An 18,510-nucleotide genomic window follows, 5' to 3' on the forward strand; every position below is an offset into this window, starting at 1 on the left:
GTAGTCCAAAAAACGGGGAATTTGCGGAGCTGATAGCTCATGGGCTCTTTTTTCCCAGCATGCAACTCCGCAACGGTCCTACTAGAGCTGTGCCTCAGGGCCTTCTGGGAAGTGTAGTTCTCATCTCAAGTAATACACACGATACCTCAGAAGGCATCTCTCCCTGCGTATCAAGAAGCTGTAGCCCCCAGACTTGGGACGGAGTGTATTACAGAGTCGCAGAGTTTGTAAATGCTGGGAGCTCAGATTTCTTTTATTACTCATTTTAGTATTAGTATCATTACTACTACTACTTAAAAAAAGAAAAAACCTTTTTATTTTATACTGGAGTATAAATGGCAACCCACTCAAGTATTGTTTGCCTGGAAAATTCTAAGGACAGAGGAGCCTGGCGAGCTGCAGTCTATGAGGATGCAAACAGTCAGACAGGGCTGAGCACAAATTACACTTATAGCTGATTAATAATGTGGTGATAGTTTCAGGTAGACAGCAAAAGGACTCAGCCATGCGTATCTACGTATCCACTCTCCCCCAAACTCCCCTCCCATCCAGGCTGCCACGTGACTTTGAGCAGAGTTCCCTGTGTTATACAGTAGGACTTTGTTGATTATTCATCTTAAATATAGCAGCGTGTGCATGTCCATCCCAAACTTCCTAACTATCCCTTTCCTCCTTCTTCTAACAGGAAAAAAAAGCTTTATTAAGTTCTTACATGTACATCTTGGACTTCCCAGACGGCACTAATAGTAAAGAAAGTGAAAAGTGAAGTCACTCAGTCGTGTCCGATTCCTTGCGACCCCGTGGACTGTAGCCTTACCAGGCTCCTCCCTCCATGGGATTCTCCAGGCAAGAATACTGGAGTGGGCTGCCATTTCCTTCTCCAGGGGATCTTCCTTATCCAGGGATCAAACCCAGGTCTCCCGTTTTGCGGGCAGACGCTTTAACCTCTGAGCCACCAGAGAAGCCCTAATAGTAAAGAACCCCCCTGCAAATGCAGGAGATTTAAGAGACCAGGCTTTGATCCCTGGGTCAGGAAGATCATCTGGAGGAGGGCATGGCAACCCACTCCAGTATTCTTGCCTGGAGAATCCCGTGGACAGAGGAGCCCGGCAAGCTACAGTCCATCAGGTCACAGAGACAGACACAGATGAAGCGATTTAGCATGCAAACATGTACGTGAGAGCTTTCAGAAGAGAATGAAGACCTGAAGAACTGACCAGAGCAGGAAGCTTTTATACCTTTTAGACAAAGAAAGGATAAATTTGTTAAGTATTGACAGTGCAATGAGCAAGTGAAAGTCCAATTAGGGCTTGGTAATCCTTATCTTTGGACTTCCCTGGTGGGTCAGTGGTAAAGAACCCGCCTGCCAATGCAGGAGACACAGGAGACTCAGGTTTGATCCCTGGAAGCACCGAGGATGGTGGAGATAAGCATGGCTGCTTTCACGGGCAGATAGAGGGAAGCCTCTTATCCTGGTCACTTTCTAGATGGTGGTAGCTACAAAGAGAAATAGGCAACAGAGATCTCGGAGTGAAGAGCCAAAGGAAAACGAAATGTCCCTGGGACAACCCTTCATGGTAGCCCTTCATAACTACCCTTTGAATTCTTTCGAACATTTGGCAATTGTAATATTGCTAGAGCATCTGATATTTTCAGGTGTTTAAATCCCTAGTGACCATTTAAAAAAAAAAAAAAAATATATATATATATATATATATATGTATATATATATATATTCAACTTACTGTTTTTGGAAAGAATTCACACTAGGTGGCGCTAGTGTTAAAGAACAGCCTGCGAAAGCAGGAGCCATAAGAGACAGGTTTGATCCCTGGGTTGAGATGATCCCCTGGAAGAGGGCATGGCAACCCACTCCAGTATTCTTGCCTGGAGAATTCCATGGACAGAGGAGCCTGGAAGGCTACAGTCCATAGGGTCGTAAAGAGTTAAACATGACATAAGCGACTTAGCAAGCACTCACAAAAAGGGAAGGAAGTTACCGTAACGAAACAAAAACTTTTGGACGAATTCAACATCCTGTTATTTTTCTTTTCTGCTTCAGAATTTATAGCAGGAATTGATGTGTTCCATGAAATATTGAATACTTCTCCGTCTTTGTGTTCACCATAAAGAAGGCTGAGCGCTGAAGAACTGATGCTTTCAAATTGTGGTGCTGGAGAAGACTCTTGAGACTCACTTAGACAGCAAAGAGATCAAGCCAGTCAATCCTAAAGGAAATTAATTGCAAGGAGTGATGCTGAAGCCGAAGCTCCAATACTCCGGCCACCTGATGCAAAGAGCCGATACATTGGAAAAGACCCTGATTCTGGGAAAGATTGAAAGCAGGAGGAAAAGGGGACGACAGAGGATGAGATGGTTGGATGGCCTCACTGACTCAATGGACATGAGTTTGAGACAACTCTGGAAGATGGTGAAGGACAGGGGAGCCTAGCGTGCTGCAGTCCATAGCGTGGCAAAGAGTCAGACATGACTAAGTGACTAAACAACAAAACAAAACACCATGTCAGCCAGGCCTGTGGGGTTCAGGTGGGCTAAGTCTGTCCATGACAGGATCAGGTGCTCTTTCCTTATTGAGAAGCAGAAAATCACTGTGAAAGTGTTGAGAGCACAAGCACAAAGTCAGAAAGCTGGGGGGCGGGGGGAGTGAAGCTTTTTGGAGTAATAAAAAAATCAAGAAGCCAAAAAAATTTCAAAAAGAAAAAACCTCAAGTCGATTAAGTAAACTAAAAAAAAAAAAAAAAAGTAAAAAAAAAAAAAAAGCAAACAACCAAAACCAGAAGGCAGGAAATAGGGATTAGAGTGGGGAAAAGTGAAGTAGATGGCAATTCCCTGGCAGTCCAGTGGTGAGGACTCTCTTACAGCTGAGGTCTCAGGTTCAATCCCTGGTTGGGGAACAAAGATCCTGCAAGACAAGGGACATGGCAAAAAAAAAAAAAAAAGAAAGAAAGAAAATTTTTAAAGTGCTACAAGGAATCAGTGAAGCTAGAAGTTTGGTTCTTTGAAAATGGGAAAATCTTTAGTTAGATTGACCGGGGCAGGGGGAGAAAAATGGATTATGCAAGAAGTCAAAGATCACTAGAGATGCTTCTAGTCTGTCTAGGTATGTGTGTCTGGCTAAGATGAAGCATCAAAAAAGCAAAGAAACACGAATATGTTGACAATGCAAATAAACAAACCTGAGTTACTCCAGACCAGAGTTTGCCACAGTGTTTCTCTTGAGAGCCAAATAGTCAATATTTTACTTGTGCAGGCCACATATGCTCTGGACCACACAGTCCTCTGTATTTTTACTAACAACCTTTTGAAAATAAAAACCACTCAGCCTCTAGCCCATACAAAATCAGGCCCACAGGCAAGATTTGAGCTATGGACCAGAGTTTTTTGAGCTATGGACCTGACTACTTCCCTAAACCAATAGGTAAGGATGGGGAAGAAAAATTCTAGATCAGCATTATCCAGTATGGTAACAAAGGCACATACAGTCTTGAGCACTTGAAATGTGGCTAGGTGGGAAATAAGTGTAAAATGTACACTGAGATTTGAAGACTGTTCAGAAATAAAAAGATAAAATATCTCATTAGTGATTTTGACATTATATGTTTAAACAATAAAATTTTGAACTAAATACATTATTAAAATTAGTTGTACCTATTTCTTTTTCCTTTTCTAATGTGATACTAAGACAGCACCATTCTCTTCTGCAATTTGTCAAAAATTTTAAAATGTGCCTGTCTTTGGCTCAACAGTCCCACATAAGATATACACTATTTTACACATTAATTAAAAGCTTTCTCATGACATATACATGGACACTTATCACCTTTCCCAAAGAACCTCCTCTTATCCTCAGGAGCTCACATTGACCCAGGGATCAACAATCGTTGACTTTCTGTAGAGTTTGGGATTTTTTTTGTTTTGTTTTGGAGAGTTTTGTTGCTGTCTTGCTACGTTTTGATTTTGTGGAGTGGGGATTGTTTTGTTTTCTTGTTGGGGAGGGATTTTTTTTTTTTGGTTGTTTGCAGAGTGTGGGAAATATTACAGTATTTGTATGAAGCAGAAAGTGTGTATGTTAGTCACTCAGTCATGTCTGACTCTTAGTGACCCCATGGACTGCCGGGCTCCTCTGTCCTTTGGATTCTCCAGGCAAGAATACTGGAGTGGGTTGCCATTTCCTTCTCCAGGGATCTTCCCAGGGATCGAACCTAGGTCTCCCACATTCCAGGCAGATTCTTTAACATTTGAGCCACTGGGGAAGCAGAACTCATACACAAATCCATCAGGTTATCCGTGGTTCTTCTGGAGGCTGTCTTTTCCTAGACAGAATTCACCATTTTTTAGGGCTTCCCAGGTGGTTCTAGTAGTAAAGAATCCACCTGCCAAAGCAGAGGGGTTGATCCCTGAGTTGAGAAGATGCCCTGGAGGAGGAAATGGCAACACACTCCAGGATTCTTGCCTGGAAAATCCCATGAATGGAGGAACCTGACAGGCTACACTCCATGGGGCTGGAAAGAGTCAGGCATGACTCACATTCTTTAAACTTTTATGTAATGAATGACCTAGCCAATTGTGAAATTTCAAATAAGGTGAAAAATTACATTATTTAAGTTAACTGAAATACTCAGCTGAAATTAACTAAACTGGCCCACAGGCAGGATCTTTGTGGACATGGAAAACAGAGCATAGTTGTACTTCAGGGCTGTGGACAAACAGATGAGGTGAGGTGAGAAGTTGGTTTGCAGACGCTATGGAAAACAGTATGGAGGTTCCTCAAAAATCCAAAATAACTACCACATAACAACAATTCCACTCCAGGTTATATATCTGGGGGGAAAAAATTAACTTGAAAAGATACATGCAGCCCAGTATTCTTAGCATTATTTACAATAGTCAAGACACAGAAGCAACTCAAGTGTCCACCAAAAGACAAATGGACAAAAAAAGATGTGTATGTATGCAATAGAATACTACGAAGGCATAAGAAAGAACAAAGTTCTCCATTTGCAACATACATGTACCTGAAAGTTATTATACTTAGTGAAATAAAGTAAGACAAATTACTTACATGTGAAATCTAAAAAATAAATGTGTATTAACAAAAGAGAAGGAGAATCACTGAGAGAATAAGCTAGTTAGTGGTTACCAGTCAGGTGAGAGAAGGGTTAGGAACAAATGTGGTAGAGGATTAAGAGATACAAACTACTATGTATAAAATAAGCTACAGGATATATGGTGCAGCACAGAAAAATAAAGCCATTATATTAATAAATAATTACTCTAAATGAAATACAATCTATAAAATTATGTCACCGTGTTATACACCTGGAACTAATATAATATTGTAAATCAACTGTACCTCAATCTAAAAAAAAAATGAATGACTGAATGGGTAAAGGCAGCCCATGGTGTATTAAAATATTCCAGTGGAAATACAGACGTCAAAAATCCAATGCTTAAGAATCACTGTATGATGATATCATCTTCAGAATGAATGATAAATGTGCTAAAGTCATTCAGTTTCCCTATTTTATCTGGATTCCAGCTTTACTGAGGTATAATGGTAAATTTAAAATTGTATATATTTAGATTTTTTTTTAGAAAATTTTAAATAAACACAAAATTGCATTTCATTTCAACAGTAACAAAAAGAAATTCCAACAGCATCAATTAAAAAAAAAAAAAAGATTTGGATATACCACATGGCTTGCAGGACCTTAGTTCTCCCATTGAGGATCCAACCTGAACCCAGCAATGAAAGTTCGGACTCCTAACCACCGGACTGCCAAGGAAGCCCCTCAACAAATTTTTTTTTAATATTTAGGAACAATTTCCACAGAGTTCTTGGGAAATAAAAACAAAGAGTTAGTGAATGACACTAAAGAAGATTAATGAAATGAAGAGTCACATCACAGAAAAGTCACAGTGCAACCCTTGACACAGTATATAGTTACCCGAATTTTCTTCCTGTGTGGCAATCTATGTGTTTTTGTTGGAAAAAGGCCCATGATGATACTTCTTCCATGCAGGTTAGTAGTTTATTTATTTATTTTTTTCTGGTTAGCTTGTGCTCTCTGTGAAAATTCAACTTGCTGCACAGGTATGAGGTATGCACTTTTCTGTACATATCTATCATGCTTTGAAAAGTTTACTGAAAAACTAGACATTTCATTACATTTCATCCACTAGCAATGAGTAAAGGGCCCTAAATGCACCCCCACCGTCACAGTACATAGAGACTTAAAGTGCCCCTGGAACCAGAAGACACCTCTAGTGCCTGGAGGGATTCCACCCAGCATCTACATCCTGTGGTTAAGATGACCCAGCACCAGGGGTGTTCTTATCAAGAGTCTGGGAGGTGGAGGCTGCCGGCTGTTGCTCACTGTTCTCCAAGCTGTGTCGGATCCCGTATCCAAAGTATATGATAAATCCTAGGAGGAAAATGAGACAATGAAAAGGAAAAGTAGGAGCTGCACCCAGTTACAAATGCCCAAAAGGCCTCCTCTTATGGTGGCCAAGACAGTTTAGGGGAGATGCTATAGAAGACTACTGGGTTCAGTCCCTCAAGCGGTGTCTTTATTCTAGAAAACTTCTTACCAATCACATTCCAGACTCCAAATTGGGCCCAAGTCCTAGAGGTCATCTGTATCATCAGGTAAACGTTCACAAAGATGCTCACCAGTGGGAGGACAGGCAGAGCAGGGACCTGTGGGCAGAGTCAGTTCATCCCTGAATATACCCCAGATGTCTGAAAGGGAGATCCGACCCTACGTGGGTGAGAGGACCAGTCCTCAGGCTGTGAGTTCAGTGCCTGTTCATATTGTATATGTAAAGAACTGAGTGTGGACCAGGGAAGGGTTTTAACAACTCTTCTTCCCTGGTACAGCAAAGGATGATTAAACAGATTTTTTTAAGTATCTCTTTATTTGACTGTACTAGGTCTTAGCTGCAGCAGGTGGGATCGTTCATCTTTGTTGCACACACGGATCTTTAGTTGCACCCTGTGGGATTAGCTCCCTGACCAGGGAGGGAACCTGGGCCCCCTGCATTGGGAGGTCAGAGTTTAGCCGCTGGACCACCAGGGAAGTCCCAGTGAAGGATGTTTAGACCTAAAGCACACAGACTTCCTTCACTCAAGGTGGATACTTTGGGCACATAAGGTCACCTACCTTGAAGTGAAGAGCAGTGAGGCTCTGGGGCTGCCTCCAGATGATGACCGTGACCCCAGTGATGAGCAGCAGCAGCAGCACAGCCACTGTTGTGAGCACGGGGTCTCCAGAGAACACACGTCTGGGCCACTGGGCCAGGATCAGGCTCAGGATGGTCAGCAGGAGAACTGCAAGGGTCAAGGTGGAGGAGAACAGAACAGGTTTGACTCCAGAAGCCGAAGATGTCAAGTCCTTGGGCACACTCCTCCCTAAAACTTCCCACATCATGAAGGGTCATCATATCTCCAGCATTCCTCAACTGATGAAATACACATTCCCACCTTATCTTGTCAATTTCAGAATACCACCAGAGAGAGATCTCCCACAGCTCACCAAGCAGTAAGGCACATCCATAAACAATCTGGCCAGACATTCGGGTGGGGATGGTGCTGGTAGGGTGACAGAGACTCTTGAGAATCTTTGAGGTTCCCACTTCAGGTGCAGTGTCCAAAGGACTTGTTTCAACTACAGACTCCATCTCAGTTCCTTTCTCTGTTTTCTTGGTCTTGCTTAAATTCTCATCCGGCTGATATCTGAATTAGAGATATTAAAGCAATGTCAACAGCAGCCCCTACTCATCCAACTCACACAGCCTATTCCACATTTCTGCTGCCTTAAGCAGATCAGACATTTAGAAGGTGGCATGAACGCAGAAGACAGTTCCCTCCTCATCAGTCCCGGGTGTCCAACCCCCCACCCAAGGTGTCGTGGGGTCTCACCTGAGGACAAGGACAGAAAATGCCACCAGGGAGTAAGAAAGCAGGGTCCCGATGGACATGAGGTCCACGAGGTCACGGAGCTCGAAGAGTAACGCCATGACCCCTAGAAGGAGGGCACACGGGTATGGGTGGGGAGTGAGAACCCAGGAGAGATATCCAAACTAAGAAAATTGATCAAAGAAGGCATGGCCATTATTTCTTTACCTGCAAGAATTCCAGAAGCCAAGGTGGCCATGACAGGGGTATGGGTGCGGGCGTGGACGCAGGCAAGTCCCCGGAAAAGGAGCCCGTCATCTGCCATTGAGTAGATCACACGGGGCATGGGGAAGATGGAACCCAGGAGGCTGGCAGAGACAACGAGGACACGTGTGGGGATGTGGAGAAGCAGGAGAGACCAGGGCATCCACTCCCTTGTCTACACAGGGCAAGATTTCTTGCTCTCTTTTTCTCTCAATCCCAAGGGCTGGGATACCCGAGCATCTGACAGTAGATGGGGAGAAACCCGTGACACTGACCTGGATGTAAGAGCGCAGAGGGTGCCAACAGCCACCACATATCTGGCAGCATCCCAGCCAACGTGGAGAAAAGCCTGTGGCAAGGGGCTCGCAGAATGAATCTGGTAGTAGGGCACCATGAGGGTGAGTGAGGCTGAGACACCAAAATACGCCAAAAAGCAGATGAAGAGTGAGATCACGATGCTCAAGGGGATGGACCGCTGGGGATTTCGGGCTTCTTCCCCTGCAGGATTGGCGGAAGTACTGGGTCAGGAAACATGCCAGGGTGAAAGCACAAATTCCCCTTTCCTGTGGAACCTCCAAAAAAACCCCCTACACCCAAGCGCAGCCCAGTCCGTGCCCACACCCTGGATGGGACCATGACCACATTACCTGTAGTAGCAATGACGTCAAAACCGACAAATGCGTAGAAACACGTAGCTGCTCCTTGGAAAATCCCATCAAAGCCAAAAGGCATAAACCCTCCGGCACCCAGAGGGCCCGAGCTATGGTGAGAGAAGGAGCAAGAAAGAACATGGGTGAGCTGTGTTCAGCCATCACTTCTGGACTCTTCCCTTCAGACCAGTAATCCTGGGCTCCAGGAGCCCCATCACCTGGATTCATCAGCCCAGGTCTCTTTAGTCTCCACCACGTTCCCATCTCTGCACCCTCCTCCACGTGCATTACTAAGGCCCAGAGAACCCTCCTAACCTAGAGGAATCATTGGATCCAGATATGTTCGGTTTGTAGTCCTCTTCTGTGAGCTTCCAGTTGTGTGGGTCTCCCTTAATGATTCCAGAGATAATGATGAAGCTGAGAACCAAAAGGTTCAAGCCTGTGAACACTTTGTTAACCAGGGCCGACTCACCAGTTCCTACAACCAGTAGTCCTGTGAGAAAGATGGAATATGAGACATTCAAAAGTGGTTACAAGGGGCTGGGGTCCTGAGGAGGTGGACAGTGACTGCTCAGTGGGTACAGGGTTTCCTTTTGTTGTGATGAACATGTTTGGAGGTAGATGGAGGTGATGGTTACAGAACACTGTGAATATACCAAGTCCCACTGAATTGCACACTAATTTCTTACTGTGGCTATCATCTCCCAGTAGACAGATCTATTAAATCATCAGGTTGTACACCTTAAACTTAAAAATGTTGGCTGTCAATTATATCTCAATAAAGCTGGGGAGAAGAATAAAATGGTTGATCTAAAAAATAAATAAATAATTAAAATGGTTGATTTTATGCTATGTAAATTACTTCCTAATTAAAAAAAAAAAAAACAATCTTTGATCTCAGTATAGAGGAAGAAACTTGTTGGTCTAAGTGAATGGTTCTCAGCGGGGTGATCTTGTCCCCCAAGCCACTGGCACTGTCTGGAGACATTCTGATTGTCACACTTTGGGGGGAGGGCGGACATCACTGGTGTCTAGTTAGTGAAGGCCAGGGATACCACTCAACACCTGACCAAGATTTAAAACAACAAAAACAAAACCCAGGGACTTCCCTGGTGGTCCAGCGCTTAAGACTCTGTACCTCCACCTCAGGGGGCAGAGGTTTGACTCCTGATAGGGGACAGAGGAGCCTGGCAGGCTACAGTCATAAGGTTGCAAAGAGTTGGAGGTGACTTAGCACGCATGCATACAGGGGAACTAAGGGGCTTCCCAGGTGGCACTGGTGGTAAAGAACCTCCTGTCAATGCAGGAGATGCAGGTTCAATCCCTGGGTCTGGAAGCTTCCCTAGAGAAGGGAATGGCAACTCACTCCAGTATTTTTGCCTGGAGAGTTCCATGGACAGAGGAGCCTGGCGGGCTGCAGTCCACGGGGTCACAAAGAGTCAGATACGACTGAGAGACTTAGCACATACACACGCATGCACAGGGGAACCAAGATCCAGAATGCATTGCAGCAGTCACAAAAAAAAAAAAAAAATCAAATGCAAAGGACAGTCCCCCACACTTACGAATGATTCAGCCCAAACTGTCAGTAATGCCAACGGTGGGAAACAATGGTCTATGTCTCACCTATGTCTCTCATATCCTAGAACCTTCAATCCAGTCATAATCCTCCCACCATTTTTCCACCCCAAATCTTTCCCACCCCAGCTCCCCCTTCCACACCCCGCTCTTCCCATCCTATCAGTGACCCCTGTCTTACCCGTGAGCAGCAGCACCAGGCCCAGTGCAAAAAAGTCTGGGTATTTGGCCAAGAAGTGGGGCACATGCAGAGAGAAAGTTCCCTGTAACGCCTGAGAGATGTGGTCCCCTATCAAGCTGTCAAAGGCAGAGCTCCAGGCCCTGGACACACTGGCGGTACCTGCCGGAGCAGAAGATAGAACATTCATTGAACCCCTACCTGGTGTCACGGGATGTCTTTGGGCAGGGGGAAGGGCTGGGGAGAAACATACAAAATGTTCTAATCTCAAAGAGATTCTTTTCACCTGTTGGGAAGAGTAGACTTGGATGATCCACAAAATAGATCAACTGTTTAATGTTTGGAGATCAATGTTATGCAAAAAAAAAAAAGAAAGAAAGAAAAGAAAACAGGTCATTGGGAGCAGGAGGTCTGGGAGATGAGGGTTGAAATTTTCAATCAAGTAGCAGAGGGAAATCCCGTGAAGGCAACAGCTGAACAAAGACCCTAGATATGGTGAAAGGATGAGCCTGTGGGCCCTGCCTCCCTCTCACACACTTCCTGCAGTTCCCTTCCCTTCTTTGTTCTGGGTCCATCCTTTAAAGATAACAGGAGAGAGCTTTGCGCAGTGGCAGTATCGTAGCCAATGAGGTTTATCCGAGGCGCGATTATTGCTAATTGAAAAAAAAAAAAAAAAAAAGATAACAGGAGAGAGCTGAGAAGAAGGGAGCTATGAGGTTTGCCTGCCTCTATGACCCACATCTCCCCACCACCACCAAGGTGGATAGTAAGTTCTCATGAACGAGTGAAGACCTAAATCCCCGCTCCTAGTTTCTTCATCTTAAGCCCCACACCTCCCCCCTCCCCATCGACTCACCGATGACATAGGACAATATAAGATTCCAGCCAGTGATGAAGGCGCATAGCTGTCCCACGGTGACGTAGCTGTAGAGATACGCAGAACCGGAGCCTGGTACCCGGGCCCCAAACTCGGCATAGCAGATCCCGGACAACATGGAAGACAGGGCGGCCACCAGGAAGCAGATGACGATAGCTGGTCCAGCTTTATCCTTGGCCACCTCTCCAGCCAGGATGTACACGCCGGCCCCCAGGGTGCTGCCCACACCCAAGGCCACCAGGTCGAGGGTGTTCAGACAACGAGACAGGCGACTCTCAGACTTCTCTATGGGCTCCAAAGGCCTCCGGCGGACCAGCTTCTGAGCAAACTGGCGAACATACTGACGCAGCATCCTAGACGGAGTTGAGGAGGTTACGGTCTGCTGAGAAAACAAGACAGAAAGTCATCAAGGAGGTCCATCCGCCCTTGGCCCTGGGAGTCCAATTCCACGGAGCAATGGAGCGATGAGGGGCAGGTGGTGAAAGGACATGTGGGGCAAGTTCTCCATCCCTGAGCATTGCTGTTTTTCAAACATAAAGAAGACTTTTGATATGCTTCAAAGTTACTAGAAGTGTTGCTTGAAGAGAAGTGCGAGGGAGAAGAATACGTCTCCGTAAACATGCCACTTTGCCTTGTGGATTTTTGTGTCATTGTTTTGAGCTGAAGGCAACCAAGACCCAGAAGATTCAGAAAAATCTCCTTGCTTAGGCTTAAGTTAGTCTCCCTTAACTGATCAAAATCATTTAGATTAGGGAGTCTATGGCAGGAAAAGAGCTGTTACCAGAGATAACTCTTTATCTCAGAAAGACTTACCTGAGTAGCAATCATTTATTTAACAACCTTCCCATCTTTCTGTGGGTTCTCTTCCCCTTGAAGCCTCAGATCCCCACCCCCTTCTCCTTACCTCAGGGGAGCCTTTAAACCTCAATTGCTCGTCTTTGAACCTCAACGTATTTCTGGGACTCCCATACATAGGAGTTTATTTAATCTGTCTTGTATAAGTTTAATGATTAGAGCCGGGAAAGAACCTACAAAGAAAGCTTCCCACCCCCGCACAGAAGCAAATGGTGGCAACCCACTGCAGTATTCTTGCCTTGAGAATTCCATGGACAGAGGAATCTGGTGAGCTACAGTCCACGGGGTCACAAAGAGTCAGACATGACTGAGTGACACACACACAGAGAAGCAAAATCTTTCAACAAAGAGCCTGGCACACAGTAGCTGCTTAAATGGTATTAGCTAAATGGGTAAGAATGCTGGATTTTTGTTCTTCTTTATTTAATCTTTTGGCCCTGCAGCATAGTTTGTGGGATCTTAGTTCCCTGACCAAGGCTCAAACCCACTCCATTTTCACTGGTAGCACGGAGTCTTAACCACTGGACCACCAGGGAGGTCCCAAGAATGTTGATTTTTAAAGCAAAATCAGCTTGGTTCAAATCTGGCACTGTGATGTGTGCTTGTTTGACTTCCCACAAGCTACAGACTGCTGTGTGTGCTGTATGTGTCCCCCTTTCTCCTATAAAACAGAGAAATTATTACCATCATTATTCCCCCCTTCCCTATTATGTGTGATATGACAGTTGAAGGGGCTCAGTGATCAGAGCAATGAAACCAAGTCCCCCAGTAACCGAGTTTCCCTGCTGACTTTATGATTCATCGCTCCATCCAAAACTTTACTCTGGTCCCAGTCCTATTCCCCATGGGGAACCAAAAAAACGAGGCCCAGTGAATAAAGGCTAAGGGGAAGAGATTGTTAGGCAGTTTGGGATGGACATGCACACACTGCTGTATTTAAAATGGATAATCAACAAGACTCTACTGTATAGCTGCTCAATGTTACGTGGCAGCCTGGATGGAAGGGGAGTTTGGGGAAGAATGGATACATGTGTATGAATGGTTGAGTCCCTTTGTCTACCTGAAACTATTACATTGTTAATTGGCTATATTCCAATAAAAAATCTTTAAAAAAAAAAAAAAAAAAGGAGGGACTCAACTCAAGGAGGACCCTGCAGAACGCTTCGGGTACAAAAGTCTCTCTATCCTCTCATTTGTCTGTAGACAAAGGATTTAACCTCCGAGGTCTCACCTGAGTTCCAAAAGGCAGATTCCACAGTACTAATTAGAGAAGTGATAGAAACAGAGAAAAAGTAGCACCAAATAGTCTCCAAGGGAAAAACAGCTTGATGTTCTTATTTGTTCCTCAGGCTCTAGGTAATAACGCAGTGATTCAACCATTGTTTTTGCTCTCCTAGAAAGAAGTTGAGGGATCCCAGAGATCTTGATTTGCCAGTTTACCTTGCAGTAAACAACCACAATCCCTAATGACCCACTGAGTCACAAAAACGCTGACAGGATGTTTGCAACTGAGCTCTTATCAGGAAGCTGAAATCACAAAGACCACCTCCTCCCTGGGCTCCCCAGGTAGCTCAGTGGTAAAGAATCCACCTGCCAAAGAAAGAGACGTGAGTTCCCTGCCTGGGTCAAGAACATGCCCTGGAGGAGGAAATGGCAACCGGCTTCAGTATTCTTGCCTGGAGAATCCTGTTGACAGAGGAGCCAGAGTCAGACACGACTGAGTGACTAAACAGACTATGTGTCAGGCACAAGATTCCACACAAGTCTTACACTCCACCCATCTCTACACCAAGGATCCCCAAACCTGAAGCTTTCTCCTCCACGGCTTGCAGAGTGACAAGGAACTGGAACTCTGCTTTGGGGCAGAAAGCAGATGGAATTCGCAGGGAGAGGCAGGTTGTGGCCCAGCTCAGTCAAAGCCTTAAGCCAGAGTGCCCTCCCAACTGCCGGGAGAAAGAGGGGACTAGCCTTCATTCTGGATCAGAATGGCAGGATTCTGTTTCCTGCTGCTCTGGGGCATGAAATGTCTCCTCACTACACGGCTCCACAGGGTTAGGCTGATTCAGAGACCACGAGTCACCATCAGGGGCTTCCACCCCTGATACTCCAAAATCCAAGGTTAGCATTTTGACTAAGAGTCATTAGAGTCTTGGCTCTTCAAACACCCCTGTGCCTTTGAACAAGTCATATACTTCTCTGAACCTGTGTTTCCTTCTTGCTCAAATGCTGCTGGTGAATACTATAGCCCTGGTAATAGGAATATAAATGGTGCAGCGGATGCTGATAAAAAGTATGTTTTTTTCCAGGGACTTTAAGAGTCTACCTTTTAGTGTAGGGGATACAGGCTTAATCTATAGTCAAGCAATAAGATTCACATGCCCTGCTGTGTAGCACAACCGAAAAATAAATTCAGTCAGTTCAGTCATTTAGTTGTGTCTGACTCTTTGTGACCCCACGGACTGCAGCATGTCAGGCTTCCCTGTCCATCACCAATTCCCAGAGCTTACTCAAACTCATGTCCATCGAGTCAGTGATGCCATCCAACCATCTCATTCTCTGTCATCCCCTCTCCTCCTGCCTTCAATCTTTCCTGGCATCAGGGTCTTTTCCAATGAGTCATTTCCTCAAATCTTTCTTTAAAAAAAAAAAAAAAGTATGGTGGTTCCTTCAAAAACTAAAAATGGATTTACCATTATGATCCAGCAACTTCCCCTATGGGTGTATACCCCAAAGAACTGAAAATAAGGTCTCAAAGAGATATTTGTACACCCATGTTCATAGCAGCAGTATTCACAGTAGCAGAATTCACAGTCTCCCAGAAGTCCCTCCTTAAAGGAATGGATAAACGCTATACAGACAGTGGAATATTACTCAGCCTTAAGAAGGAACTAAAGAGCCTCTTGATGAAGGTGAAAAAGGAGAGTGAAAAAGCTGGCTTAAAACTCAACATTCAGAAAACTAATATCATGGCAACTGGTCCCATCACTTCATGGCAAATAGGTGGGGAAACAATGGAAACAGTGACAGACTTTATTTTCTTGGGTCCCAAAATCACTGCAGACTTTGACTGCAGCCTTGAAATTAAAAGACACTTGTTCCATGGAAGGAAAGCTGTGACAAACATAGACAGCATATTAAAAAGCAGAGACAGCAGCTTGTGACAAAGGTCCATTTAGTCAAAGCTATGGTTTTTTCAACAGTCATGAATGGATCATAAAGAAGGCTGAGCGTTGAAGAATTGATGCTTTCGAACTGTAGTGCTGGAGAAGACTCTGGAGAGTCCCTTGGAGAGCAAGGAGATCAAACCAGTCAATCCTAAAGGAAACCAACCCTGAATATTCATTGGAAGGACTGATGCTGAAGCCCCAATACTTTGGCCTCCTGATGTGACGAGCCGACACTGGAAAAGACTCTGATATTGGGAAAGATTGAGGGCAAGAGAAGGGGATGACAGAGGATGGCATCACCGATTCAATGGCCGTGAGTCTGAGTCGACTCCGGGAGATTGTGAAAGACAAGGCAACCTGGCATGTTGCATGCAGCCCATGGGGTGGCAAAGAGTTTGACATGACTGAGCGACTGAACGACAAAGAGAGAAGAGGAAAGGGAATTCTCTGGTGATCCAGTGGTTAAGACTCTGGGCAATCACTGCAGGGGGGACACAGGTTGGATCCTGTCCTGGTCTGGGAATTAACATCCCACGTGCTGGTGCATTAGGTGGCGGTGGGGGTGGGCACGGGAAGGAAATTCTGATACAGGCTACAACATGGAAGAACCTTGAGAACCTCATGCTAAGTGACTTGTGCCAGTCACTAAAAGACAAAAATTGTATGATTCCACCTCTATGAAATACCTAGTCAAAGTTACTTGACTAGAGACAGAAAGCAGAATGGTGCTTTTCCAGAGTCTGGGGTGAGAGGGGAATAATGAGTAATCGTTATGGGAGGACACGTCTCAGTTTTACAATAAGAGAAGAGCTCTAGAGATGGGCTGTCCAGTAATGTGACTATACTTAACATTACTGAACAGGAAGCTTAAAAATAGTTAAGATGGCAAATTTTACGTCACTTGGTATTACGTGTATTTCTGTTGTTGCTTAGTCACAAAGTCACATGCAGCCCCATGGACTGTAGCCTGCCAGGCTCCTCTGTCCCTGGGATTCTCCAGGCAAGAATACAGGAGTGGGGTGCCATGCCCTCCTCCAGGAGATCTTCCCAATCCAAGGATCAAACCCACATCGCCTAGTTGGCAGGCGGATTCTTTGCCACTGAGCCACCTGGGAAGCCCCTACATGTATTTTTACCAATGTTTAAAAAAATTCTGCCAATGATAAATAATAGGGCCAGCTTTGCAGAGTTGCTGGGTGTAAGGAACCTGAGAGTGATTTAAAGTAAATCACCACACAGCCCTCCTCCATAGGTACCAAACTCTAGACGATTAAGTCCCTTATAGTTGCCCCAGGATCCATAAAGGAGGAACCTACAGGAATGGACAGTACACAGGAGACTGAACTCAGTGATGCACATGTCATAAATCCTACATAAGAGCAATCTTTACTAGTGTTTGAACACCAGTGAAAAAATTAGTCTCAGAGCCTCCAGATCTGATGCAATCTCCTCCCCTGCCCACCTCTCCTCACACAAGCTTATCAACTCCTAACTCCTTCTGCTCTCTTCTGGAAAATGGGTCTTTCCACCCTCCAGCTGGAGCCAACTGTACACGTGGGTGGATTGAAGAGCTGTCTTTAGGTGAGGGTTTCAGTCGTTTTCGACTGTCTGCGACCCCATGGACTGAAGCCCGCCAGGCTCCTCTGTCCGTGGGATTTTCCAGGCCAGAATACTGGAGGGGGTTGCCATTCCCTTCTCCAGGGGATCTTCCCGACCCAGGGATGGAATGGTCTCCAGCGTCACCTGCATTGGCAGGCAGGTTCTAGACTGCTGAGCCAGGTGGGAAGCTCTTAGGCTTTTAGGAGGTCTCTTTGGGGGATCTGAACTCAGCTCCCAGCGTCCGACAGAGGAGGGGGTGACTCGGGACTTACCAAATCTTAGGAGCAGAGCCTGGAGCACGGGTATCGTCAGCGTGGTCGAGTTTAAAGCTGTGTAGGGTTGGAGCTGATAGATCTGGAAAAACCAAATCTGGGAACCCTCCCACAATAAAAAGACAATTCTTAAGCCCTGGGCGGGGATGGGCGGGGATGGGCGGGGCAAGTCTGCAGTGGTGCAGTCAGCCACTTCTCTTCTGAGCTTGCCCTCAGGGGACGGTTCTGAGATTCTTGAGTCTGCCAGTGGTAAAAATACACAGAACGTAAAATTTAGCCACTTAAGTCGTGTTAAGTACCTCCACATCTTGTGCAACAGAGCCCCAGGACTTTTTTTCATCTGGCAAAACTGAACCTCTGTCCCCATTCAACCACAATCCCCTCTTTCTCCTCCACCAGCTTCTGACAATCTCATTTCCACTCTCTGTCGCTATGAATCTGACCACTCCAGGTATTTCATTTAAGTAGAATCACTTAATCTCACTTACCAGAATGTCCATAAGATTCACTCACATTGTAGCATGTGTTAGAATTCCCTTCTCTTCTCCCTCTCTCTCTTTTTTTTAGCTGCTGGATGCCTGGCATCTTAGTTCCTCAACTTGAGATCGAACCTGCGACTCCTGCTTTGGAAACTTGGGAATCTTAACAACAGAACCACAGGGAAGCCCCCCCCCCCCCTCCTTCTTTTTTTTTTTTTAATGCTGAATAATACTCTAGTATATGTGCCTGCCCCACCTGATTATCCATTGTTTGATCATGGGCACTTGAATTGCTTTCATGCTTTACTTACTGTGAATAATGCTGCTATGAACGTGGGTGTACAAAGCACCAGAGTGTGCTTTCAATTCTTCTGAGTATTTCCTCAGAGGTAGAATTGCTGGATCGTATGGTTCTAAGATTTTTATATCCTGTGATGGAGAAAAATGTTCACATGCTGAGGTATGGGGGAGGCAATTTGGCTTATACATGGTTCAGCCTGAACTTTATGTGAACTAAGACAGCCTGTCAGACTCTCACAAGACATCGGCTTTAATCGTCGGGATAAAGAATGTCTGTCCTGAGTGTAAAGATGGACTCCCTCTTCCCATGGTGTCCATAGTAACACTCTCTGGAAGATAAGGTTCCCTTCCCAGACACCAGGGTCCTGCTGTC

At 45.2% G+C, this 18,510-nt stretch overlaps 1 protein-coding gene and 1 pseudogene across 1 annotated transcript; one reads left to right on the forward strand and one right to left on the reverse strand.

Annotated features, from left to right (window-relative positions):
• Nucleotides 1-6,327: 6,327 nt before the first annotated feature.
• Nucleotides 6,328-17,411, reverse strand: LOC133055209 (cationic amino acid transporter 3-like). The gene is made up of 12 exons (XM_061140636.1): nucleotides 17,359-17,411; nucleotides 11,445-11,847; nucleotides 10,592-10,750; nucleotides 9,148-9,325; nucleotides 8,830-8,942; nucleotides 8,458-8,680; nucleotides 8,147-8,286; nucleotides 7,943-8,045; nucleotides 7,557-7,756; nucleotides 7,185-7,351; nucleotides 6,613-6,721; nucleotides 6,328-6,446 (listed from the first exon to the last, which is right to left on the reverse strand). Exons 2-12 carry the CDS (start codon nucleotides 11,815-11,817, stop codon nucleotides 6,328-6,330), a joined length of 1,884 nt encoding a protein of 627 aa, XP_060996619.1. The 5' UTR covers nucleotides 11,818-11,847; nucleotides 17,359-17,411.
• LOC133055373 (U4 spliceosomal RNA) lies at nucleotides 11,185-11,267 on the forward strand (annotated as a pseudogene).
• Nucleotides 17,412-18,510: the final 1,099 nt, after the last annotated feature.

This window comes from Dama dama, chromosome 4 (genome assembly GCF_033118175.1).
Source record: "Dama dama isolate Ldn47 chromosome 4, ASM3311817v1, whole genome shotgun sequence".
In the NCBI taxonomy this organism is placed as follows: Eukaryota; Metazoa; Chordata; class Mammalia; order Artiodactyla; family Cervidae; genus Dama; species Dama dama.